The 27,882-nt window shown below is 36.3% G+C and overlaps 1 protein-coding gene across 1 annotated transcript; it reads left to right on the top strand.

Moving 5' to 3' along the window:
- The first annotated feature begins 3,714 nt into the window (after positions 1-3,714).
- Positions 3,715-27,624, top strand: ZNF248 (zinc finger protein 248). The gene is made up of 6 exons (XM_023526047.1): positions 3,715-3,829; positions 5,364-5,459; positions 5,549-5,590; positions 16,279-16,426; positions 16,713-16,808; positions 21,523-27,624. The coding sequence occupies exons 3-6, from the start codon at positions 5,576-5,578 to the stop codon at positions 23,016-23,018; spliced, it is 1,755 nt and encodes a 584-aa protein (XP_023381815.1). The 5' UTR covers positions 3,715-3,829; positions 5,364-5,459; positions 5,549-5,575; the 3' UTR covers positions 23,019-27,624.
- The last annotated feature ends 258 nt before the right edge of the window (positions 27,625-27,882 follow it).

The raw sequence follows: 27,882 nt of genomic DNA, 5'->3' as shown, positions 1-27,882 counted from the left end.
CCAATTTAAAAACTGACAAAAGATCTGAAATATATGTTATTAAAGATGCAAAGCTACAGGACACAAGCATGTGAAAACATGCATAAGGATAGCTTATAGGGAAATACGAATTAAAACCATAGTAAGTCCTTTCCATCTCTATTAAAGTGGGAAAACAAAACAAATACTGAAAATACAACTACTATTGTGGATATTGAGAAACAGGAACTCTCATTCATTGCTGTTGGAATGCCAAATAATAAATACATGCACTTTAAAAAACAGTTCTACAATTTCTTACCAATTTAAACATATACTTACCCACTCTTCTGTATTTATGCAAGTGAACCGAAAACTTATATTAACATAAAAGCCTGAATACAAATACTTATGGTATCTTTACTCATAATCACTTAATAGGTGACAACTCAGATATTCAAGTGAATGGATAAACTGTGGAATATCTATAAATGCAATATTACCCAGTAATAAAAATGAACTAATACCTCACACTACAATATGAATAAATCTTAAATGACTTGCTAAGTGAAAGAAACCAATCTTTTATACCATTCCATCTATTTGACATTCTGAAAAACGTTAAATTATAGGATGGAGAATAGTATTGTATCTATCTGACATTCTGAAAAAGGTTAAATTATAGGACAGAAAATAGATCAGTGGATACTAGGGGCTGGGAGAGAAAAGACTGGCTCTAATAACAGGGCATTCCAGGCAATATTTACGGTAATAGAACTGTTTTGCATGGTACTGTGGTGATACATTCATCAAAACTCATAGAGCTATATACCACCAAGAAAGAAACTAACTCTTCTATTAAAAAAAAAAAAAAATCAAATGGGGTGTGGATGGAATGCAGACAGTGACAAGTCACTCTGTTTTTCCAAATAAATGTATCATGTAATCTGAAATGAAAAGGGTAGGGGGAAAGGATCTGATTTAAATAACTTTGTAAAACATTTTGACTGGATAAGACTGAAAACAAAAAGAACTGTACATATATACTGTTCTCTAGTTGGTAAATTCTCACAGGGGTTAGCAATTCTGAAACTTTACATGTATAATATTACTAAGAGAATAAGTAAATATATTGTAGTTAATGGTATCCAGGTATCTCAAGTGTGTGACTGGAGTTAAAAATAAGCAAGAAGTGGGTGGGAAGGCTAGAATGAACTCTGGGTTAGAGTAGGGGATATCAGTGTTTAAACACGTGTGTATGATATAGGCATGAGAACTACATAGATTGACTCAATATTAAACCAAGTGGAATTCAGAATCTCCTGTGCCTGCTATTAGACACCGAACCTGGTTAATCAGCCACAGGGCCAGACCATGGGGAAACTACAGAACAAAGGAAGATTCCTGCTCAGATGACCAGGAACTGCTTACCCATACCTTTAACACTGCTTACCTATAATATGAAAGGAAAATAGGAAAACAAAGACTTAAAGCTGTGCCCTGCATAAGTTAAAGATAAACCTAAACATTCATTCCATTCATTATTCTCTATACCATCCTGCATCATACACAGATACATAAATATAGATATTGTAATACAGATTGCTAACATGAATTAGTAAATATACATATATTTCTTAGCTCTGTCTGCTGAGAGTCTAGAAACAGTTATACCCATTATCAATAAGCACATCTAGAACTCAGATCTTGATTTCTCCAATAAAAAGAACCAGAGTTCCTTGGAAAAAATAGCTGAATCTAGGGCTGGGGCAGTAAAAATATAGGATGAACCTGGAGCATCTTGTGCTGTCAAAAAGGATGTGCTTTTTAAAAAATAATAAGGATATGTTAAAAGGATCCAAAAGTTAAGGTATGATGATTCTCAATGCCCAAAGCTGGAACAATTTGAGCAACGTAACAGTATTGGATGGAATGAAGAGGGAAAAGGAACCAACCTAAAAAAGGAACAATATGAATAAATCTTAAATGAATTTTGCTACATGAAAAAAGTCAAACTCAGAAGACACATATTATATAATTCCACGGCTATTCTGTAAAGGCTAAAATTTTAGAACAGAGAACAGATCAGAGGGTGCCAAGGTTGGGTGAGAAAGGTAGGGTTAAGAAACAATGGTTGAGAAAAAAATATCCAAACTGATATCATTAAATGATGGTATAAATAAATGGAGGAAAATGAAAATTTTCTCTTACAGAAGAATCTCAATTAATAAATATACAAGAAAGAAATGGTCACCATTTAGAACACCACAGTAATAACTATTGCAGTCAGGATCCACCAATGAAAGCTAAATTTAGCAGCCAAAATTTTAAGTAGAAACAGTACATTTGCATAGTCTGAAAGGATCCCTCATCAAATTTACTAATAAATGAATTTAACACAAATACAAGACAGATCTTATTTCCTCTCCCCCTGAGTATGCACTGGACTTAGCAACCGACTTCTAAGTGTAGATTGAAAAGGGAAAAATCCTAAGTGGAGAAATCTGTCAGATACCACCTTAACCAAGTAATTAAGGTTAATGACAAGCCATGTTGATATCATGTGCTCTTATATATAGGTAAGGCACATCCTCTCTATGGAATTTTCCCTAAAAATTTATTACCTCGGTCTAATCAGGAGAAAACATCAGCCAACTCAAATTCAAGGACAGTCTTCAAAATATCTGAGCACTATTATTCAAATATCTGAAGATCATGAAAGACAAGGAAAAACCAAAAAACTGTTACACATTGGAGACTAAGGAGAGATGGTGACTAAATCCTGGATTGGATCCAGGATCAGTAAAAAAAGATTAGTGGAAATATAATGAAATTTGAATAAACTCTAGTTATAAAGTTGTATCCATCTTACTTTCTTAGTTTTGATAAATGTATCATGGTTATGTAAAATATTAACATTAGAGAAAGCTGGGTAAAGAGTATATGGGACTATCTTTTAATTCTTCTGTAAATCCGAATGTATTTTAAAAAGTAAAAAAGGACATTGACTGAAAGTAGTTCGCTATATAGTTTTATGAAAAGCTCATTATAAAATAACATGCCCATATGATCATGCTTTGGTGAAAATGTCCAGAGGATGTGCACATAAAAGAATGGTTCCAGGTCAAGTATGGTTGGTTCTGGAAAATGATAGTGTGCCCTTTTATTTAGGTTTGGTATATGGTTTCTTACATATGAGCAATTTTTACTATTGTTTAATACCGAATTGTTAGCTTGCTTTTCCTCTCATTCCAGAGAATAACTATTCTGGTCACAAACAGCATTTTAGTTTAGATATTTTAACTGATAGAATATAAATTTATCTAAATTAAAAATAACACCTGTTCATTTCCTTTGGTTTGTCTAAAAGGCACACTGCTTTGACGCACATCTTTTTGATGCACACGGGCAGAATCCTGGCTCCAAACAGTAGGAGTATCTAAGATAATAATCTCTCAATTCAATAAACAAGGCAGAAAACCACCAGCTTATTTCTAAAGGAGTCGGCATGGTTTTTAACAGCAAAGAGACTCTTCAGAAACTTAACGATTGATGTGCCAGACACCGTCCTAAGTGCTTTTACAATGTTAAAGCTTTAAACTTCATAAAAGCCTTGTTATCTAGGTATCACCATCGGCTTACTTTCACAATTTAGGAGTGAGGCATCGCTTCTAAGGGTAGAGACAGCCTAAGCAGCCAAGAGACTACCTCCAGCTCTCCCGCCTCCCGTAGCGTCGCATCCTCTCTCTGCGCATGCGCATCCCCGCCTCCTCCTCCCCGCACATCCTTCCCGGGCCTCCAGCTACTGGTGGGAAACAATTTCTGGCCTCCGGGTCCACGCGGCGAGGGAGCTGCGGGTGAGCCCCGGAGGGTAAGAGTGGGGGCCAAAGGGGACCCGTGCGGCTCGGGAGTGCGGTGGAAGATGTGGTGCCTGGTGGTGGGGAGGAGACCGGCGGACCCCAGCGGGACCCCAGGCGTCTGCGGCACCTATCGAGCTGAAGGGACGGCGAGCGGGGACTTCTCTGTTCAGTCGGTCCCAGGTCTGGCATGGGACACGGGCTCTCGGGCTCCGCGGGTGTCAAGCCCTTGCCCTGAACTGGCGGGGTCGTGTGGCCGTGGGTAGGGAGCGAGCGAGCGAGCGAGCGAGCATGCGTGCGTGACGTGTGTGCTGAGCCCGCAGGCAGGGAGCCGGGCTGCGGGAAAGAGCAAGTACGCGTGCGCGACGTGTGCGTGCGTCCCGTGTTCGCTGGGCTTATGGGGAGGGGGCGGCTGTGGAGAGAACGGGCGCTCCTGGCTAGAGGTTGCTGTGAATGGATTGTTCCTACGAAATAGCGGTCATGACACTCGAATTCCTTGTCTGTAAAATGCGAATATCAGGAATACTTGGCCTGGTTGTGTTGTTCTGGACACTCCGGTTTTGTTAGCTGCTATTGTATTTATCTGTTCTGTATGTAATACAAGCGGCTGGAGCTTGAACAAGTCTCGAGGGCTTCCATTCCTCAGTTAACTCGTTGGTGAAATGGAAAAGGAAAAAGGGCTGGACTAGCTAGCCACCAAGACCCTTTCCTGGCTCTAATATTCTTTAGATCCCAAGTTAATTTTTATGTATTCATTTGTTATTTGTTATGTATAATCTTGACAGTATCCTGAAGCCATCAAAGGCTGTGTGACTTGGAAAGTCTGGGACAAATTTAAGAAGAGAGAGGTGAGCTGGAGCTGAGAGGGCACTCAGGCTACACCTCTTTTGAGAGTTTGTAAAGATATAGTGAGGATGAAAGGCTCACCAGCCATAGCTATGGAAATTCTGTCATTCTCTCTAAACATCCCATACTCCCCTCATTCCTGGTTCACTGTTCACTCTTTCTGGAGGTTAGCTGCCCTTAGTGTCCCATTGTTGTTGGCATCTAGAGAATTGCTGAGGTTCCGCTCTCCTGGTCTTAGAGACACGAGGATGGTAGTGCAGGCAGTTCCTTTTTGGATTATCTGGTTTGACCTTATTTGAAAGATGAAAAAAAAAAAAATTGAGCCTGAGAAGGTGACTGGTTCAGATCATGCAATGTGTTAGTAGCAGAACCAAGATTAAAAGTTAGGTCTGCAGTTTCTGAGTCACTGCCAATTTTGTCACTGTTAGGTCAAAGTTACTTTCTTATTAAAAGATCCTTTTGAAAATTGTAAGAAGGTTAGAACAGACATTAAAAAATTCATCTTGACTTAAACATCCCCATCCCTTTTTACAGAGGTTTCTTGGATTATCTGGCTTTCAAGGATTAATGGTACAGGTAAATAGATAAGCAATATAGCGTGAGGGTTTTTTTTGCCCTCTACAACAGTTTTAACCAATCCACAGTGTTTCCTTTAGATTACTGTTCTAAACTCATCTCATGTTTTTAATTTTTGTGTCACAGAACCTAAATTGGTAGTAAATCAATAAGAAATGTTTACATTCACTCAGTGAAAAAATATGTCTAAGCTCAACATATATTGGAGCCACACATGGACATGTAAGTATCTCGTGTGTGGAGCTGTGTAGGCAGGTAAATCCAGGCAGGCCAAGCACTCCTAACTTCATTCTTCCTTCTTTCTCCCTCAGCGCATCCTCATCCACTAAGAGCAGAAAATGAACGAATCTCAGGTGAGTTTTATGTTTATTTCTTCCTGTTTATTATTATTGTTATTATTTTTTTTGCTGACATTGGTTAACGAAATCCAGTAACTTAGGTGTACAATTTAACATAAGGTATATGTATATTGTATTGTGTGTGCACCTCCCATAGTTAAATTTCTTTCTGTCATCACATATTTGACCCCTTTCATACCGTCTACCTCCCTCCTCCCCCCACCCCACCCTGAGGTAACCACTAGTCTATTGTCCATATCCATGAGTCTCTGTTTGTCCTGTTCGTTTGTGGCTTTTAGGTTTATATCCCACACGTAAGGGATATCATGTGGTTTTCAACCTTTTCTGTCTGGCTTATTTTGCTTAGCATGATTATCTCGCGGTACATCCATGTTGTCACAAGTGGCAGTATTTCATCTCTTCTTATGGCTGAGTACTATTCCATTGTATATATGTACCACAGCTTCTTTATCCCGTCATCTACTGTAGGACATTTCGGTCGCTTCCATGTCCTGGCCACCATGAATAATGCTGCTACAAACATCTACGTGCAAATATCTTTTTGGATATATGTTTTCAAGTCCTTGGGGTACATACCCAGTAGAGAGATTGCTGGATCATATGGTAGATCAATTCTCAGTTTTTTGAGTAATCTCCATATTGTTTTCCATAGTGGCTGTACCAATTTGCAGTCCCAGCAGTATATGAGGGTTCCTTTTTCTCCACATTCTCTCCCACACTTGTTATTACTTGTCCTGCTGATAACAGCTACTCGAACAGATGTGAGATGGTATCTCATTGTGGTTTTGATTTGCATTTCCCTAATATTAAGCAATGTTGAGCATCTTTTCATATGTTTGTTGGCCATTCATATGTCTTATTGGGAGAAGTATCTGTTCAGGTCCTCTGCCCATTTTTTGATTGGATTGTTTTGTTGTTGTTGTTCTTGAGTTGTATGAGTTCTTTGTATATTTTGGATATCAGGCCCTTATCGGAGGCGTTGCTTGCAGATATATTTTCCCCTTCAGATGGTTGTCTTTTTACCTTGTTGACGGTTTCTTGTGTTGTGCAGAAGCTTTTTAGTTTGATTTAGACCCATTCATTTATTTTTGCTTTCACTCCCCATGCCCATGAGGTCAAATTCATAAAATCCTTTTTAAGTCCAAGGTCCATGAGTTTAGTTCCTATGTTTTCTTTTATGAACTTTATTGTTTTAGGTCTTATATTCAGATCCTTAATTCATTTTCAGTTAATTTTGGTGTGTGGTAATAGACAACAGTTTAATTTCATTCTTTCGAAGGTGGCTTTCCTATTTCCCTAGTACCACTTATTGGCTTTCCTTTCTCCACTGTATGTTTTTGGCTCTTTTGTCAAAAATTATTGACCCATGTAAACATGGGTTTACTTCTAGACTTTTGATTCTGCTCCACTGGTTCGTGTGACTGTTTTGCTGCCAATACCATGCCGTTTTGATTATTGTTGCTTTGTAGTATAATTTGAAGTTAGGCAGAATGATGCCTCCAGCCTCATTCTTTTTTCTCAGGATGGCTTTGGCAGTTCGGGGTCTTTTGTGCTTCCAAAAATCTGATGAGATTTTAATGGGGACTGCATTAAATCTGTATAATGCTTTAGGTAATATGGTCATTTTAACTATGTTGATTCTTCCAATCCAAGAACACGGACTATCTTTCCATTTCTTCTGTATCTTCCTCAATTTCTTCTAATAGGATCTTAGAGTTTTCATATGTAAGTCCTTCACTTCTTTTGTTAAATTTATTCCTAGATATTTTATTCTTTTTGCTGCAATTGCAAATGTAATTATTTTTTCCACTCTTTTTCTGACACTTAATTATTAGAGTATAGGACCGCTATGGATTTTTGAACATTGATTTTGTATCCAGAAACTTTACTGTATTTTCTTATTGTTTCTAGTAGTGTTCTTGTGAAGTCTTTAGGGTTTTCTATATAGAGAATCATGTCATCCGCAAATAGTGACAGTTTGACTTCTTCATTTCCTATTTGGATGCCTTTTATACCTTTCTTTTTATACCTCTCTTTTGCCTGATTGCACTCACTAGGACCTCCAATGTTATATTGAATAACAGTGGCGATAGTGGACAGCCTTGCCTTGTTCCTAATCTTAGAGGAAAGGTTTTTAGTTTTTCACCATTAAGTATAATGTTGGCTGAGGGTTTGTCATATATGGCATTTATTATGTTAAGGTACTTTCCTTCTGTACCAATTTTGTTAAGTGCTTTGATCCTAAATTGATGCTGTATCTCATCAAAGGCTTTTTCTGCATCTATTGATATGATCATATGATTCTTATTTTTTAATTTGTTTATGCCATGTATCACATTAATTGATTTGTGTATGTTGAACCATCCCTGTGCCCCTGGGATGAAGCCCACTTGATCATGGTGTGTAACCTTTTTTAACATGTTGCTGTATCGATTCGCTAGTATCTTATTTGGGGTTTTTGCATCTGTGTTCATGAGAGATATTGGTCTGTAGTTTTCTTTTTTTGTGGTATCTTTTCAAGGTTTTGATATCAGAGTAATATTGACCTCATAAAATGAGTTGGGAAGTATTGCCTCCTCTTCGATTTTTGGAAGGAGTTTGAGAATAGGTATTAAATCTTCTTTGAATGTTTGGTAGAATTCACTGGTAAAGCCATCTGGTCCTGGACTTTTACTTTTTAGTAGGTTTTTGATGATTGTTTCTATTTCCATACTGCTGATCGGTCTATTTAGATTTTTCTAGTTCTTCTTGATTCAGTCTAGGAAGTTTGTATTTTTCTAAGTACTGGTCCATTTCTTCTAGGTTATTAAATTTGATATTATATACCTTTTCATAGTATTCTTTTGTGATCATTTGTATTTCTGCAGTGTCTATCATAATTGCTCCTCTTTTATCCCTGACCTTATTTGTGTCCTTTCTCTTTTTCCTTTAGTGAGTCTAGACATGGGTTTGCCAATTTTATTAACATTCTAAAATAACCATGTCTTTGTTGTATTATTTATTTATTAATTTTTTGTTTTCAATTTCATTTCGTTCTGTACCAACTTTGAATATTTCTTTCCTTCTGCTGATTTTAGGCTTCATTTGTTCTTCCTTTTCTAGTTTTTTAAGATGAAGCATTAGGTTATTTATTTGGGCTTGTTCTTATTTTTGGAGATAGGCCTGTAATGATATGAACTTTCCTCTTATGACCACTTTTGCCATGTCCTAAAAGTTTTGATATGTTCTACTATCATTATCATTTATTTCTATGTATCTCTTGTTCTCTTTTTTATTTCTTCTCTGACCCAGTCATTCTTCAGTAGTATGTTGTTTAATCTCCATGTATTTGTGCGTCTTCCCTTTTACAGTTGATCTCCAGCTTCAAAGCATTATGATCAGAGCATATGGTTGGTATGATTTCAACCCTCTTATATTTGTTGAGGCTATCTCTGTGTCCCAGTTTGTGGTTGATTCTTGAGACTGTTCCATGTGCACTAGAGAAGAATGTATAAGCAGCTGTTTTGGGATGGAAGGCTCTGTAAATGTAAATTATATCCAGTTGGTCTAATGTGTCATTTAAGGATGTTATTTCCTTAGTGATTTTTTTTTTGGATAATCTGTCCATATCCAACAGTGGGGTATTTAGGTCCTCTATTATGATAGTGTTTAGGTCTGTTTCTCCCTTTAGTTCTGTTAGTAATTGCTTTATATATTTTGGAGCTCCATGATTGGGTGCACAGATATTAATAAGAGTTATGTCTTCTTGGTGCATAATTCCCTTTATCATTATGAAATATCCCTCAGTAGCTTTCTTTACCTCTTTTATTTTGAAGTTTGTTTTGTCCGACATTAGTACCACTACTCCCGCTTTTCTCTGAATGCCATTTGCTTGAAATATCATTTTCCACCATTTCACTTTGAGTCTATATTTGTCTTTGGAACTGAGATGTGTCTCCTGGAAGCAACATGTGGTTTGGTTTTGTCTTTTGATCCAATCTGAAGCTCTGTGCCTTTATATTGGTGAATTTATTCTATTTACATTTAGGGTGATTATTGAAATATGAGGCTTTCCTATAGCCATTTTTTCTTTTGCTTTCTGGTAGCTCGTTGTTTCCATTGCTTCCTTTTCCTTGTGTGTCTTTGTTTTAGTTGGCTTTTGTGGGTTTTCCTTCCTGTCCTTCTTGTGTTATGTTATATACTTCAGTTTCAAGTCTTTGGTGTGCAGTTACCATTATGAATATGAAAAGGATTGTTATATGTATACACTAGTCAATTTCTTTATGTGACTCATCTCCATTTCCCTTTGTGTATTTGGATCTTTGAATCCTCCCCTTTTCTGTCATTGTTGTCTCAATTTGTCCCTATGTATACTGAACGTTCATTAACATCTTGCTATAGCAAATCTTTTTTTATTGTTTAAACTTATAATGCCCTGTCCTTAGTAAAGAATACACTCATCTGCTTCTATCTGCCAGCTAGTCGCCTTACTCCTAGTTATGTTTTTGTTTTGTTTTGTTTTTTTATCATTTCGCTTTAGGTGAGCTGACCCCTTTCAGTATTTTCTGTAATGCAGGCCTCGTAGTGGAGAATTTACTCAATTTTTGTATGTCTGGAAAGGTCTTTATTTCTCTTTCATATCTAAAGGACAGCTTTGCTGGATACATTATTCATGGCTGGTAGTTCTTTCATTTAATAGTTTGAATATTTGATTCCACTTCTTTCTGGCTTGTAAGTTTTGTGCTGAGAAGTCTGACAATAATCTAATGGGTTTTTCTTTATAGGTTACTGTCTTCTTTTCCTTGGCTGTCCTGAGAATCTTTGTCATTGATTTTTGATAATTGTAATATAATGTATCTTGGAGAAGGTCTTTTTGGATTGAGATAATTGGGTGTTCTGTTGACTTCTTGAATTCCAAGCTCCAGCTTATTTCTTGGATTTGGGAAATTCTCATCAACCGTTTGTCTGAAAGTGCTTTCTAATCCTTGCTCCTTTTCCTCCCCTTTGAGAATGCCCATCATTCTTATGTTTCCTCTCCCGATGGTATCAGCCAATTCTTGTATTTTTCTTTCATTATTTTTTATTCTTTGGTTTCTCTCTTCTTCCTTCTGATTTATCTATCTTCGCTATCATAGATCCTTTCCTCCATTTGGTCAGCTCTGTTTCCCCAGCTTGCTATTTCATTTTTCATCTCTCATCTCCAGAAGTTCTATTTGGTTCTTTTTAAGGGTTTCAGTCTCTTTCCTGAAAAACTCATTCTGCTGATCTAGTTGTTTTTTACAATTCCTGGAATTGTTGATATGAATTATTTTGGATCTCATTGAGTTTTTTCAGGAGTACCATCCTGAATTCTCTGTCATTTAAGTCACATATTTGTATGCCGTCGAGCTTATTTTCAGGAGTACCATCCTGAATTCTCTGTCATTTAAGTCACATATTTGTATGCCGTCGAGATTTTTCTCTTTCTTTCTGAGCTGCCTTGTCACCTTGGTTGTTCATGGTGTTTAATGGACTGTTTCTCCACCTGGGCATTAATAGAAGTGTATTCTGCTTTTTTTTTTTCTTAGAAAGAAGATTTATTATATAAAAGTCTCTTTAGCCTTTTGGTAAAATGGCATGTTTATTTTGGTTTCCGGGCGTGTAAGCCTCTTGGATCCCTGCTTTATATAAAGTCTTAATAATGCCTTTTTTTGTTCTTAATAGATATTCACATCACTACCCTCAGTTTCAGTCCCTGTCAGTGTTAGCACCAGTTTTGGTAGTGTTTTCCCAGATTCCCCTGGAGAGCCGTGGTGTTTGATCTCACAGGGTATTGGGGAAGGCACTGTCTGGGTTGGAGGATGAGAGCTGCGGCTACAGCCTCACGTTTTGCAGCTGCAGCTGGTAATAATCAGCTGCTGTTTCCCTGCCATCCCTGCTTCTCTGCTTTCTGCTCTGGTCCCTGGGCACTGCCGCTGGGTGGAGCTCACAGCTCTCTCAGCAGGGTTCTTCTGGGAACCGGATGCACCTTCTCCCCTCCTCCTCCCCCTACAGGGATCTCCAGCTACTGCGAGAGGCCGCTTCTTTATTACTCCCAGTCCACTGCCTGACTTCTAGGATTCTGACCTGTGGTAGCTCTTATGCACAGATCCCACACTCAGACGTGCTGGTGTGTAGTTTGGGTGTTTTTTGTTGAGTTTTAGATGTTCAGCTTATTGTTGTTTCATGGTGAAAGATCTGGGGACGTCTCTCAGTCCTCCATGTTTCTGACATCCTCTTCTCTTCCCGCTTATTTTAAAATGGGTTTTCTAAAGTTTATAAGGATTTATATTTTTAAAATGAAAAAGTAGAAATAGGGAAAAATTCACATTAAGAAAATGTAGCAAGAGTGTCAAATCCAAAGTAGGGCAGTAGGCAAAATTAGATGCAAGATGTTTAATTTTACAGTTATCCAAGTTTTTGTACAATTTTCTCTTATCTAATAACAACAATGAAATAAATGTGTTATGTTGCCTATAATTATTTCTTGGTGGAAACTGCACAGTGCCAAAGCAGAACTAGTGCAAATACTTTTTAGGCGACCAAACAGTGAGAGTTGAGTAGACAGCTCTCTTGTGGTCCTGCTTGATCCAGGATTAAAACCTTGAAGCTTTGGCAGAATGGAGGGACTTTATATCCTGAAAATAACTCCCTATAAATATTTGTGTCAGCTCATTTGTCTAGTTTGAGTAGTAGACAGCTCCTACTTTTGTTTCTTTATTTCTCATTTACATTTCAACCTAATAAATGCAGTCTTGTTTCTTCACCACTGCTCACCAGAATCATTTCTAGAAAAGGCCACCAAATCAAATCCAGTTTTTGTGTTTGTCTTGCTTGCACCTTCTCCAGTATTTGACACTCCTATCCATAGGTTCTGTTTTGAAAGTCTCCTCTGTTATTGTCTATGCCACTGCCTTCCTAGCCATCCTTTTAGTAATTCTAATAGAGTTCCTTTTTATCCCTCATAAGTTATCTTTTCCTTTTGCTTCAGTAATTGCTTATTCCTGGTTTATTGCTTATCCATTGTTTATCCATCCTTGGCCTATTGTTCTTTTTAGTTTACCTATTTTTCCTGAACAGTATTGTCTCTTTTTTTAATAAAATATTTTTGAATTGGTAATATATCAACATAGTTAAAGATAGTAAGTAAAAACTCCTCACTCTCCCATCTTCTCTGTGCTTGATTTTCCCTCTAAATAGGGTGACATTTTTTTATCATCTAAACTGAGACACTTTCACTGAGAATGAAAGAGGTTCTACAAACAATTATGCTGTGACAGCTGGCATATTAGGACAGTTTCAGGCAAATGAGAGTCTGTTGGTATCCATTATTTCTTGTTCTTGCTTGTCCTCCCAGTGTTTCTTTATTTAGTTAAAAGAAAATATTTGTATGTATTCTTGTATGCCCCCATTTTTTATTTAAAAGGGAATCCATTATCCTTAATCCTTCTCAAATTTAGATGCACCTGTACACCACTAGCATTTTGTTAAAATGCAGATTTTGATGTAGTAGCACTGGATGGGTCCCTGGATTCTGCTTTTCTAATAAGCTCTCAAGTAAAGCTGATTCTGCTGCTAAAGGAACCACACGTTGAGTAGCAAGTCTGTACACTATTTTCCTTCTTTTGCTTTTTTTCACTTCTTTTTTTAGCCTGCCCCAGAGATCTCTCTTTAATATAACGTGGATTGCTACTTCTTTCTGTTATAATGGCATAGTAATTTAATCGTGGATGTTTCATAGTTTATTTAACTAGTTATTAACTATTAACAACCTTTTGCTACTACAAGCCATGTTTTAATGAATAACTTTGTACATGTAGATTTATTCTATCAGATAAATTCCCAGAAGTGGGATTGCCAAATCCAAGGGTGGATAGAATAGATAAACTTGATCAGTTTGGTGGTATTTTAGTATCATTTTATATACCCTTGACACTGCATGAGAGTGCTTATTTCTCCACAGCTATTCTCCATAGATTATGTGGTTCAACTTTTGGACTTTTGGCAACTGATAAGTAAAAAGTGTTATTTTATGTAGTTTGCACCAGCAATTTTCTTAACAGTGAGTGAGGTTGAATATTTTTTCATCTCTCTAAAAAGTGTCTTGTTTTTGCTCATATTGCTCCTAGGTTTCTGGCTCCTCCCCACCCCACACCCAGTGTCTAGTCAGCTCTATATGTTAGGGATACTAATACTTGTACATGTTACAAACTATTATTTTCTAGTATATCATTTGTCTTTTGATAATTGCTCATGGTGTTTTTATTCCATGCAGGTATTCTGTTTTGGGATACCACATTTCACTTAATCATCATGTTTCCTTAGGCTCTCCTTGGCTGTTACAGTTTCTCCGACTCTCCCTGTTTTTGATGACTTTGACAGTTTTGAGTACAAGTTAGGTGTTCTGTGGACTGTCCTTCAATTGAGAATTGTCTGCTGTTTTTCTCATGATTAGAATGAGGTTATGGGTTTCTTCAAGAAAGACCACGAAGATAAAGTACCATTTGGTCATATCAAATCAAAGGGAAAAGCTCTAACATGACTTAACGAAATTAATGTATCATTGTTGATCACCTGGCTGATGCCTTGTGGTCTAAAGTAGTCATATCTGTTTTCTTATTATCTTTGCAAACAGTTCTTTGTGAAACAAGGTTGCTTAGGCCCAGTCTAGTCTAAAGGTTATTTTGTCTTGTTTTAACATTCTAAATATTTGAGACATAAAACATGCAAGGCAGTCCCTTTATGCACTGATTTCACTACATCCCACACAAATTTTGATAAGTGGTATTTTCATTTTTATTTTATTTCAAATTTATTAAAATTTCTTTTGAGAATTCTTCGACCTATCAGTTATTTATAAGTGTGTTGCTTAATTTTCAAGTATTTGGGAGATTTTCTAGCTATCTCTTATTGATTTATATTTCCATTGTGGTCTGTGAACATATTTTATATGATTGGCTATTGTTTTAAATATGTTAAGGTGTATTTTGTGACCTAGATGATGATCCATCTTGGTGAGTGTTCCATGTGAGCTAGAATAGAATGATAGAGTGTATATTTTACTGTTTGGATGGAGTCAGTTAGATCATGTTAATTGATAGTGCTACTCAGGTCATCTATGTACTTACTGATTTTCTGCCTGCTTGATCTCTCAACACAGAGAGAAGTGAAGTCTCAACTATCATTATAGATTTGTCTATTTCTAACAGTTCTGTTTTTGCTGTATGTAATTTTGATACTCTTTTGTTAGATGCATACGTATTTTGTGTCTTCTTTCTCTAATATGATTTTAAACCTATCTAATGAGTTCTTAATTTCAGATAGTATATTTTTCAGCTCTAGAATGTACATTTTATATATGTATGCATATATGTGTGTATATGTACACATGTATCAGATGCCCCCAAGACCATCCCCATGTTCCTTGATTCACTAGAATGACTTAGTATGTAGTTGTACTTATGGTTATGAGTTATTGAAGTGAAAGGATGCAAAGCAAAATCAGTAGTGGGAAAAGGCATATGGGGCACAGACCAGAAGAAACCAAGCACAGGCTTTTAAAAGTCTTCTCCCAGGACACACTTAAGTCCTCTAGTAATGAGCTATGAGAACAAACATGAAATATCTGCCAGGGAAGCTCAGTAGACACTCAGTGCTCAGAGTTTTTATCAGGCACTGGTCACATGGGTGGGTACTCTCTGCTTAGCATATAAAATTCCAGACTCCAGAAGGAATGTATACGTGCAGCATAAACCACATTGTTTACACAAACAGGTTAGGCTCGGTGAACCATTCTTATCAGGATATAGTAAAAACCCTCTTGAAATCCAAGTTCCCAGATGCCAGCCAAGGGACACCCTGTGGCAGACCTTTCAATGGCTAGTAGTCTCAGGCTTGCTTTAGTAAGTCTTTTCTGTACAACACACATACTGTGTATCTGTTGAACTTCTTCCATTTTTTTCATTTATTTCATATTTTCATGTTATATTGAACATTTTAACCATAATTCATTTTGAAGTTCTTGTTTATCACTTCCAATATCTGGATCTCTTGTGGGTCTGCTTTTATTGTCTCTTTCTTGGTCCTTGTCTTTTTACAGAACATGAAATTTTTTATTGGTTACCAAACATTGTATTTAACTACAGGAAAATTGATCGAGGCTCCAGAAAATAATCCCTTTGAGCAGAAAGGATTCATCCTTTTCTCTCGGCAGGTAGAGTGTAGGCTGGTCTCTTTAATCAGTCATGGGTTGAGCTTGGTCAGGGTGTGCACCATATTCATTTCAATCCCACCATTCATTTTAATAACGGAAAGCTTTACTCCTCAGTGAAAGTTAACTTAATATAAAAGATAGTATGAAAGAACTAATTTTTCTTGGTAACACCAGTCTACTTTGTGCATACTGCTAGCTTCTGCAATGTCTAATTTAGTAAATGTTAAGGTATATGTCTTTTTATTGAGTTATAAACACTTTGAGGACAAACTGTTTATTTTCATCAGTAGTATTTGTAGCAGTTAGGACAGATCCAGGAGCTTACTGGAAACTCAATTTGTACAGATACTCTTTCATCGTACATAGTATAGCACAAAAGAAGACATCCTATATGTCAATTTTTAGTAAACTCTAAAGAGATTAGTTTTTTAAAATCTTTTTCTCATCATATAGTTCTAATGGCTTCATATAGAAAAAGAATATACCGTTACAGGAACAAGTGTCATTCAAAGATGTATGCGTGGACTTCACTCAGGAAGAGTGGTATTTGTTGGATCCTACTCAGAAGATACTATACAGAAATGTGATGCTAGAAAATTATAGCCACCTTGTCTCAATAGGTAAGAATTTTTTTCCTTGTGACTACTAGTAGCATGCATTTTTTAGTTGATGAAACACATGGATTTTCTGTGGAATTTTCTGATTTGAAGCTTGAGATTGAAGGCTCTAAGATGAATGATCCCTTTTGGCCACCATAAAGAATGCTGTGTTCTTGCCTCAGGGATTGGTTCATTTGGGCACCTCCTTTGGACAGCTCCTGAAGCTGTACCTTTCCTCCTCATCATTTTTTCAGAGTCCTTAAGCCAGACTGTTTAGCCATAGTTCTATATTATTTTCTCTTAACAGGGTGTTGCACTATTAAGCCAGAAGTGATCATCAAGATAGAGCAAAAGGAAGAGCCCTGGATATTAGAGCAAGGATTCCCAAGCCAGTGCCACCCAGGTGAGTTCATTAGTTCACAGGCAGATGGAAGCCAGAGGAAATAAGATCTGAGGGCCATTGGCTTAGTGTTTATCACCTTTCAGATATTTTTCAGGAATTTCTTTTTGTAGCCCCAGACTTTTAGAAGTGATTAAGGACAATTGGCCCACATCTGTCCGTTACTTTAAATCACATTCCCTCATAAATGTCACTTTCCCTCATAAATGCTTTCCTTTGTTAAGAATGATTTGCATATACCCATAATCCAAACTCAGTTGGCTTCATCTTAGATAATTTTTCTTAGTTTATCTTTTAGAATTATTCACCTTCCCTCTATTGTTTTTGAACACCTTTTATTAGCTGGTATGTTTTCATGCAGTACTTCTATATATTCATTTAACAAATATATGATGAATACTCAATAAGATCCAGTTAGGTTTTTGGGTGTTTAAAAGAACATTGGTTCTGCTATCATAGAGTGAAGGACAAAAAGCACATATGTGTATTCGTGTGTGTAGGTATACGTACGTACATGTACGTATGCACACACAATGTTGGGTAGTGGTAAGTACTGTAAAGAGAGTTACAGCACTGGAAGGAGGGATGAAAAATGATGGCTTGTGCTACTTGGTAAGGAAATCAGAGAAAACCATTTTGATGAGGTCAATAGAGATGAGCATCAAAGTGAAAAGTATGAGTTATGTGGATTCTGAGAGTATTCCAGGCAGAGGGAACACTGGATAGTGAACTTCTTAGACAGATGTATTCTCAGAGTGTTTGAAGGATGGCAAGAGGGCCAGTGTGGCTGGAGATGAATGGTCATGAGGGAGATTGATAGGAGATGATGTCATAAAAAGTCGTATGGACCATGGGAGATATATTTATTTTATTTTGAGTGATGTGAGAAATCCTTGTGTGTGTGTGTGTGTGTGTGTGTGTGTGTGTGTGTGTGTGTGTAATGGTAAATGTAAATCAGATTAAATCATAAGATCTAATTTACAGTTTTGATTTCTATGCAGTGAATACACTGTGGTGAGTGGGCAGTGGTTAGGCATGAGCAATGAAAGAATACCAGTTAGGAGGCCATTATGTATACCAAATGGGAGAGGATCATGGCTAACTATGTTGGAAGTACTGAGAAGTAGTAGATTTGTACAGATATCTTGAAGATGAGACCAAGAGGATTTGCTGTTGGATTGGATATAGAATGTGAGAAAAACAGAGGACTTAAGCATGATTCCAATGATTTGTTTTAAGCAACTAGATAAATTAGGGTGCCATTTACTGAAATAGCAAAAATTAGGGAGGCAAGATTATAGGGAAGTAATGACGAATTTAAATTTGGACTCAAGAAGCTTGAGATAACTGTTAAAATCTAGTCTGTAATGAATTGGAGGTTGAACATATACAAGTATGGAGTCTAGAACTAGAAGTATCAATTTGAAAGGCTGCAACTTCAGGTGGTGTTAAAGAGATGGGGCTAGAGGAGACCTTCTAGATTATATGTTGGCAAACTTTGTTGTAAAAGACCAAACAGTAAATATTTTAGGCTTAGTGACCACAGGTGGTCTTGGTTGTTGCTGCTGCTGCTCCTCTTCCCGTTTTCACCTCTTTCTCTCCTCTCTTCTCCTCCTCTTTCTTCTTCCTCCTCACTCCTCTCTATTGCCTCTTCCATCTTTTTCCCTCTAAAAATGTAAAAATGTAAAAAACATTCTTAGTTCAAGGACCATTACCTTGCAGTCATAGTTTACTGACTCCTTGTCTAGAGAGTGGTCGTGGGAGAAGTAGTTATGGAACAATACACTTTTACAAGGCCTATAAATCCATTAAATCTCATCATTAGAGGAAATTGAGAAGGAACAGTCTAAGTGACATGAAAACCAGGGAGCCTGGTTTTCTAGGAGTTAAATAAAGAACATTCTACCACTGTACTACTACTTTATAAGCGACAACCATGGGTTACTATACTAAACCTGTTATCCCTCATTTCTAGTCTCTTCCGACTCCTATTGTTGTTTTCCTTTCAAAACCATCTTTCACATCTTTTTATTTTCTCACTTTTCACTGATATCATTTAAAATCAGAACTGTGTATGTTTTTTTTATTCCTGGCTTGATATGATTTCTAAATGGTTTTTATATTTTTACCTAAAGAATTCACTGTATATTTTACTAACCTGACAAAGTTGCTTTTGAAATTAAAGTCTCCTTTCATTGACTATTGCATTATGATCCTATTTTACCTATCTGAGTTTCTTTCTTTCTGCTCCCCAGAATTTATACTAAATCTCATTCTGTCTTATATCTTAAATTCCATTTAAAAATGCTGTCTCTTATCTTCAACTTTCATTCTTGTTTACTTTGCCTTTTCTAATACTTAATATTGCACATGGAAAGTGTTTAGACATTGTATGGTACCTAGTAATGGATTATTGTTACTATTTCACTTATTTTAAGTTAGAGCTCAATTTTTTGCTATAATTTAAATAGTCCTTATTAGATGATCCTATCTCACTCATGGCTGTGTCCCAAAAAACTCAGACCTGCTATATGTCTGTTCCTTAGGGTTTCTTTCCCATTGAGACTTTCTTTTCCCAAATAGAAGGCCCTTTCTAAGTTTTCCTAATTCTGATACTGTAATAATTACTTTGGTGATTAACTGTGGAGCCAAGTTTAGAAGAGGTCCTTCTTTTTCATCCATTCAGAAAACATTCTGTAGTATGTTTCCTAAATGCACATTTCTATATTTTGTCCTCATGTAGTATAGCTCATCAGGTATAGGTTGGAAATAATTCATATGCACATTGCTTTCTAAGAATTATTAATGTACTTTTTCCTCAATGAAGTCCGAGAAAATAGGATTTTGGTAACACCTACCAAAATCCAGACTGTGGCCATGACAAAAGGTGTAGCATTGAACAAGGGATTTATTTTACATTACAGTGGATTATACAGACAATAACTTATAAAGATAGCAAGTAGGGGCTGAAAATGGTAAGGATGTTATAATTTGTTGGTTTTGTTCTTTTATTATTATTTTTGTGGTTTGTTGTTTTAAATTAAAGAAAGTAGCATTTCCTGAGGAATGTGCAGGTTCCAAGGAGAGCCAAGGCTGGAGTACAGCTAGTTAAGTCAAAAGTATGTTGTTGGGAATGAACAATTTAACAGAGACCCAGCTAGAGTTACACAGAGGTAATTTAAATGGACTTGTGGAATAGTGGCTTGAACACTTAATATGAATCCTGTTGGTGTAAAGTCAGTTTGCTTTTGTTTTGATTCGTTTTTGCCAGGATAATAACTATCATCTCTTGGTCCTTGGAGCATTGGGCTCAAAACTGTCATAGGTTTTTTTTTTAATATGTGATTAACATTGTTGCATTAGGTAGCAACAGTGAAGTATGACAAATTTTTATGATAAAAATCTACCGAAGGTCTCAGAACCATATAGAGAAATGTGATCATTATGGGTCTTGTAAGTAAGTAAAATCCACAGATATACAAGCAGGAAAACCTCAATATACAAGATAAACATAGAAATAAAAGCAGATTTAAAGATCAGTATTGCCTCAGAAACAAAACTGTTGGGGAAACTAAGTCAGCAGATTGAAGTGAAGAAACTTAAGACTTGATGGTCAGGATAAATTCATTAACAGCTGTGAGAAAACAAAAGGAACCTGGTCCTTTTGCAGAGATGGCCTTTCCCTCATCTTTGTTGTATTTCTTGTTGAACATTTGTGTGATTGTGAATCACAGCTACGTAGATAGATAGGAATCTGAGGTAAAGCAGTGTCCCTTAATACATGAGGAAAATGATGCTTTCGGAAATTTATTTTGATGTTGACTTATCAAATGGAGAGGAAAAAGAATGACAACATGTATATTAATGAGGATCCTACCACAGTAATCAGAAACCGTGATCTATCTCTGTCAAATCAAATTGTTCTTCTAATATGTTTCTCAACCTATTTTCCTTAAAAAATAAAAGAAAGAACTCTCTCATTGAACTTATTTAGTTCTCTGAGTTTCTTGTTCCTTAAATGAACAACTCTCAGAAAATCTCTATTGCTTGCTTACCATGTCTTGAGTTTATTTCACCTTATCTCATTTGCCTCTCGTATAGCATTTTAAAAAATAATTATTCCTTGTGAATTAAATTAAAGGAAAATCTAGATCCTGGGTTATAGGACTATTTTTTTTTTAACCTAAGGAAGTTGGTGTTTTCAGAACTTTAGTTGGATGTTGATTTATAGAGTAGAGGCATGTATTCCAGTAAGAGTTCTACCCCAGTAATCATTGTATGGTAGGTTTAGACCTAAACTATTCTCTATCAAACATAGTTCATCCTCGAAAGCCCTTGTCTACTAATCTTCACTGTCACTTTCTTCAGTGTTTAATGTCTCTTTTGGTCTCGCCCCATTTTCTGAGTTTCCCTGTTTCTGAATCATTTCTGAATCAGCCACCCCCTGTTCCCTGTGCTTTGAATTTTATTTATTTTTCTAGCTAGTTTTAAAGATTATATTTAAAAGGTGTTAAGTGTCATTGCCAGTTTTCTGTTTCCGCTGAAGCATGTATTTTCCACTCAAAGGGTAAAGGAAATATATACTTAGATTTAGTTCATACAGAAAACTGAGCATGAAACAAAGAATTGAGTGTGTAGTAGGGCATTTGTGTAAAAGTCTAATTCCATTAGAAATGTACTGGGATTCATAAAATGTGGTTATTTTTCTCATTTCTAGAAGACTGGAAAGTTGATGACCTGATAGAGAGCAGCCAGGAAAATCAAGATGAACATTTTTGGCAACTTGCTTTTACCACCAACAGAACATTAAGCATAGATGGTGGTGATAGAGTAAGGAAAACTTTCAGTCTGGGTACAGACTGTGTTCCTTCAAGAAATTTTCCTTATAAGATATGTGACTCATGTGAAATGAGTTTGAGGAATATTTCAGGCTTAATTACTAATAGAAAGAACTATTCTGGAAAGAAGCCTGATGAATTTAATATATATGAGAAATTGCTCCTGGATATTAGGCATGAAAAAACTACTGGAGGGAAATCTTATAAATATAATCAAAAAAGGAATATGCTCAGTCATAGCCAGGATCTCACTCAGCTAATTTTTGACCAGCCTTTTGATTATAATGAAAATGGACAAGGCTTCCATGAGGAGGCACCCTCTTTCACAAACAAGAGAGCTCAGATAGGAGAGACACTCTGTAAATATGATGTATGTCAAAGAACCTTCATTCAAAGTTTAAAGCTCAGTTTATCTCAGAGAACTCATTTGGAAATGGAGCCATATGAATGCAGTATTTGTGGGAAGTCCTTCTATATGGATTTAAGATTCGGACATCAGAGGGCTCTTACAGGAGAGAATCCTTATGAATATAATGAATATGGGCAAATTTTCTGTGACAGTTCAACTTTCATTATCCATCATGGAACTTATACAGGAAAGATACCCCATGAATATAAAGTAAGTCACAAAACGTGGGAAAAATCAGGCCTCTTTAAACATCAGATAGTACATATGGGGGAAAAACCTTGTGAGCACAAGGAAAATGGAAATAATTTCAACAAGAAGTCACATCTCACCCAACCTCGAAGAGCTCATTCAGGAGAAAAAACCTTTGAATGTGCTGAATGTGGGAAAACATTCTGGGAGAAGTCAAACCTCACTCAGCATCAGAGAACTCACACAGGAGAGAAACCCTATGAATGTAGTGAATGTGGAAAATCTTTTTGTCAGAAACCACACCTCACCAACCATCAACGAACACATACAGGAGAAAAGCCCTATGAATGTAAGCAATGTGGAAAAACATTCTGCGTGAAGTCAAACCTCACTGAACATCAGAGAACACACACAGGAGAGAAACCCTATGAATGTAATGCATGTGGAAAATCCTTCTGCCACAGGTCAGCCCTAACTGTACATCAGAGAACACACACAGGAGAAAAACCCTTTATATGTAATGAATGTGGGAAATCCTTCTGTGTGAAGTCAAACCTGATTGTACATCAAAGAACTCACACAGGAGAGAAACCCTATAAATGTAATGAATGTGGAAAAACCTTCTGTGAGAAATCAGCTCTCACTAAACATCAGAGAACTCACACAGGGGAGAAACCCTATGAGTGTAATGGATGTGGGAAAACCTTTAGTCAGAGGTCAGTACTCACTAAACATCAGAGAATTCACACAAGGGTGAAAGCTCTTTCAGCATCCTGAAAGTTCAGAAACCTTCATCCACCCTTTTAAATTCCTTATAGTTTTTTTTTTTAAACAAGATAAACCCAAAGAATGTCACAAAGTACTAAAAAATGACATTTTATTTTACTTCAGATAATTAATAGTAGAATAAAACCTTATCGATGTTTTAAATATGTGAAAGCTTTTAAGAAAAATTAAAAATTTTCATCAGAAAACTTGTACTGATGGGAAATTTATTCATTTAAGTAATATGGTAAAAATCTTCATTGAGAAATTGTGTAGTGTCATAGTCCAGAGGTGATACCAAATTTTATTGTAAATGTAATGGGTGATATTCATTTATACCAATATTTACAGTGTAATTTGAAGCCAAAAAAATTGAATGACAACATTAAACATTTCTGTGAAGAGTCCCTAATGTTTGCAGGCCTTATGTGTGTATACTAATATAACAAAATTTGAGGTTTGCTTGATTTGTTGTATTTTAGAGCCCAACATTCTTGTAAAGAGAAAACATGAACACTTAGTTAAATAACTATTAAGATCTTTCTTAATATTTCTCGTTCTAGATACTACTAGTGTCTATAGGTTAACATAATTATATATGTACATGTAAAAATATTTATACACACATACCCACATACATACATTGGTGTGCTAGAGTAAGCTCATAGTGGCTTGCAAGTACCACTGATTGTTAAATTTTCAGGAATTTTGTGAGCCATTTGTTAAATAGTCATTTAAAAATTAAAGTTATAAATTTATTAAAAACAAAGGCAGTAAATATGGAACACTCATCACTTCCTAATTATAACATTTTGCTACTTTCTCTGTTCTTTAGGTTACACATATTGTTGAATCTGCATGGAGAAAATGCTCTATATTGGTGTGCTACTGCACTTCTCTTCCCAATTCTACATTCAGTGCTATCATGTTGGCAGCTTAGCTTTAGTGGGAGTATTTAAACCATGGAAATTGGCAAAATAAAAGTTTAGGTTTTTTATTTTATTAGAGAACCATTTGTCAAATATTTACCAGCACACCACTATGGATATAAGGAAATATATTTGGAAAATTTAAAGTGCAAATCACATGCCCTTTCTCCTATTTCCTGACATAAATACATTATCACAGAACTGCCTCTTCAGTAAAAAAAGCCAAAATATCTTTTTGTGAGGTTTTTAACTACCTCTGCATCAGTTTTATTTTTGATACCACCTGAGTCTCTTTAGAGTGTGGCCTGTACATGTTATTTTACAACCATATTACCTCCCTTTCCTCTGACTTTTCTGGCATATATGAATGAGTATGGCTATTATTGCAGAATTACCACTTCCATTAAAAACCCAAACTATTTTCTGAGGTTTTTCAGCTACCTCTGGGTCAGTTAACACTGTAAATGTTAATAACAATCACACATAAATTTCACAAAGGTAACATCAGTTTTAAACAATAATACTGTACTCTACAACTGAAAAATAAGTCATATGTAATGAAATGCCTCTTTTATACTCTTGGTACTTCATTTCTGTATCTATTTAGACATATGTGTAACTCGAGTTATATGTAATCCAGGAACTATGTGTTTGTATTGCATATTATAGAGTGTCATATACTGTCTCTGTTTCCTAATGCTTCCCTGCAACATGTTGATAAGCAATTCCAGGAGACTATTCCTTACTTGCTGGGGCTCTTTTCTCTTTGTCCATCCTTCCTCCCAATTACATAGGGGTAAATACAGCTTACTCTGAGTTAATTATGGAGATTCTATGCTAACGATTTTATTGGAGTGGATATGTGAGCAGTGAGATGTTTGGAAAATATTCTGCAGTGTTTCTGAGAAAGATCTCAGCAGTAAAATACTCTCATGAGATATCAGAAGAGATTGTCTATTCTGCTAGACTGTTTGTTATGCCAAATTATTGTTTGTGGTCCTTTAGGACAATAACCTGAAGATAATAGTACACAAGATGGGATGAGATGAGCTCCACAGTTCTATCTGGACCTGCTCTCTACTAGGATCTTATATTACTGCGATAATAAGAGTTTCTTATTTATTCTTAGGGCTGTCTGTTTCTTAGAGCTGAAGGCATCACCCTGATACAGATGAATTCTTTTCTACCTGTTAACGTTCTATACAATGATTTTGGGGAAGAGTTATTTCTTTTGACAAGTTAATATAGGGATGAGTCTTTGTGTCAGCTATGGTTCTGGTAAAAATAGAATTCTAGACAATTTTAATGGCAGACTTACTACAGTGGTATGAGCCAGAAACAAGGGATATTGAAGCACCAAGAGACTGGCATCAGCAGGAAGCCATTATCATTCTAAATCCTAAAGGGGCAAAGGATGGAAACATGTTACCAGAGGCCCGTGAGAATTGCTTTCATGGAGAAGGGGCCATCTCGTAGGAGATAATTGTCATTACTGGAATTGTGGCACCAAATTACTGGTGCCTTCCTTTGCAGAACTCAACCAGATGCCATTTTCAAGTAGGCACTGAGGAGGTCTGGGTAGAGCCATTGGAGAATAAGCAGTGCAGTGTTTTTGATTCCTATAAATTCCTATGTAAAGGCTCAATATTAGAAATTTATTCTACTGGTTAAAAGTTGTGTTTCTGCTTTGTTGTGCTGCTGTGTCTTACCATAAGTAAATTCCTTTTGGAACTAAGCACTGTAGAAGGTATCTTTTTGACATGTGTGAAACAGATGTGTAAAATTGCATTATTCATACATCCGTCTGTGGTGTTTCTTGTTAAGTGTGGTATGAGGTAAGCCACTCACTGTTCTTCCAAAGAAATAGCCAGTTGTCTTTGTACTGTTTGATTAATTCACCCTTTTTCTTGTTGGCTTGATACAGCTTTTTAATCATGTCCTTACAGGTCTTGTCCAAAACATCCACTGAGGCATTTGGTCCATGCCAAAAGATCCCTGATATTTGGTCCTGTCCAAAATGTCCAGTGAGACATTTGGTCCACACTAAAAAGGTCCTTGACAGTCAGTCCTATCCATAACGTCCATTGGGACGTCTGGTTAAATAATACACTTAACTTTGTGAAAATTTTATTTGTTATTTTTATTGTAATTCCTGATGAATTTTGGATTTCATATTCTTGTTTTTCCTTGCCATGAAGTTCTGCAGGGTTACTCTTAAGTTGATGAGCATTGCTCTCAGGAATAGATGAACCTGATTATTGGCTTTATATTTATTATATCTTAACAATTTCAGTTATACAAATTTGATTTTGTCAGTATCATTGTGAAATTGGTGGCTGTATTTGAGTGTGACTATCAAGAACTTGGGCGATAACTTGTTTATTGCTTTGCTGTTATCGTTTAATGCTTTAGTAAATCTCCAAATTGGAGGATGATGCACTACCATCATCTTTGAAATTTGCTATGCTGACCTTCCACTGTGTTGTTTGTCCTATGATTGCCCTTCAGTACTAATATGTAAACATTCCAAGTTTCTGGTGGAAATCTTGGAGCTTCGGTTTTCTGCCTCTGCCACACCTTCCATGGACATACCCTTTCTCAACTTAATCCATTACATCATCTAAATTTCCTTCTGCATTCTCCACAATGTACTTAAAAGTTTATTTACATCTTTCAGAGATACAAATGGAAGTCCAAACAATATGTATTTTCAGTCACAGTGTTACTTTCCATTGTCTTATACTTGGCATGTTAGACCCAAAAAAGATATTTTCACCACAGTGGTTGTGAAACAAGTATCTTTTTACTTGTGTATTTGGTAGTAGTCAAATCACATTTATATTTGCAATCTTAAAATCCATCATGCACAATGAAGGGTTAATGACATTTCTTTCCTGTGCAAATGCAAGTATATATATACAGATCTATCTCCTCCCCCTTCCCCTGCCTGCTTCCTGCTACGTGAGAAAGGGAGCTGTATCATCGTGTCTTTTCATTGTAAGGGCATAAATCAATGGCATAGTATAACCCAGTACTACACTGTGCACAGTAACTGAGTGAACTTTGTTGGTGCTGTCTTGAAGGTACCATCATTGAATAATGTACTGGTACCTGAATATTGAATATTGTCCTAAGTTGTGTAAATAAGAATTCTTTCATCATTTTGGGCACCAGAATTGTGCATAAGAAGTGGTTCTCTGCATCTAGTTACTTATGCTTCTTTGTAATTTTAGTTCTAGGCAATGAAGTTAGGTTTGGAAGTCGATGTCTGTTTGGAATTCTTGCCATTTTTAGTTTCTCTCTGGTAGCATTACAGGACCTATTCATCATAAATATCTTGGAGAGTTCCTTGAAGTACCTATGATGGTGTTACATTTAGTTCTTCTGCATGTTGTTTTAACTTATGCAGGGTTTTCCTTACTCCCCCTTCAATACCAGTGTTCTGCTGATGTTTTCCTTTCCCTTCTTGAATGACTGTAATGTTATCCAAATCCTGACTAGTTGTCCATTGGGCGTTGCAGATTCTCCTATCTTCACAGCACCAGTACCTTTTACTACTGTCTCTGTTAAAGGAATGGAAATGACAACAAAAACCATTATAATGTAGCATTTTGGCTTTTATGTGAATATACTATTTCTGCCATATTCTTCTGAGAATTTCCAAATAAAGATGTCATATTACCAAGCAACAAAAGGTTTTTTTGTTTGTTTGTTTGTTTTGTTTTGTTTTAATTTACAGCTTTCTGACCAGTGACCACTGGTTTACTGACAGGGAAATCTTAACTAACATCTTACAAATTGGACACTGGTTCACCAGTGCTACGTCAGCAAGTAGGTAGGCACCAGGTAAGAGCATAGTTGTCCATGCTGATTGTCAGGTAAATGAGACTCACACCCACTAAAATCTCTCCAAATAGTAGCAGACTCTTCTTGCAATCTACCACAGT

Source organism: Pteropus vampyrus, unplaced genomic scaffold (assembly GCF_000151845.1).
Source record: "Pteropus vampyrus isolate Shadow unplaced genomic scaffold, Pvam_2.0 Scaffold681, whole genome shotgun sequence".
NCBI classification, from domain to species: domain Eukaryota; kingdom Metazoa; phylum Chordata; class Mammalia; order Chiroptera; family Pteropodidae; genus Pteropus; species Pteropus vampyrus.
This window is presented reverse-complemented; position numbering and strand designations above follow the sequence as displayed.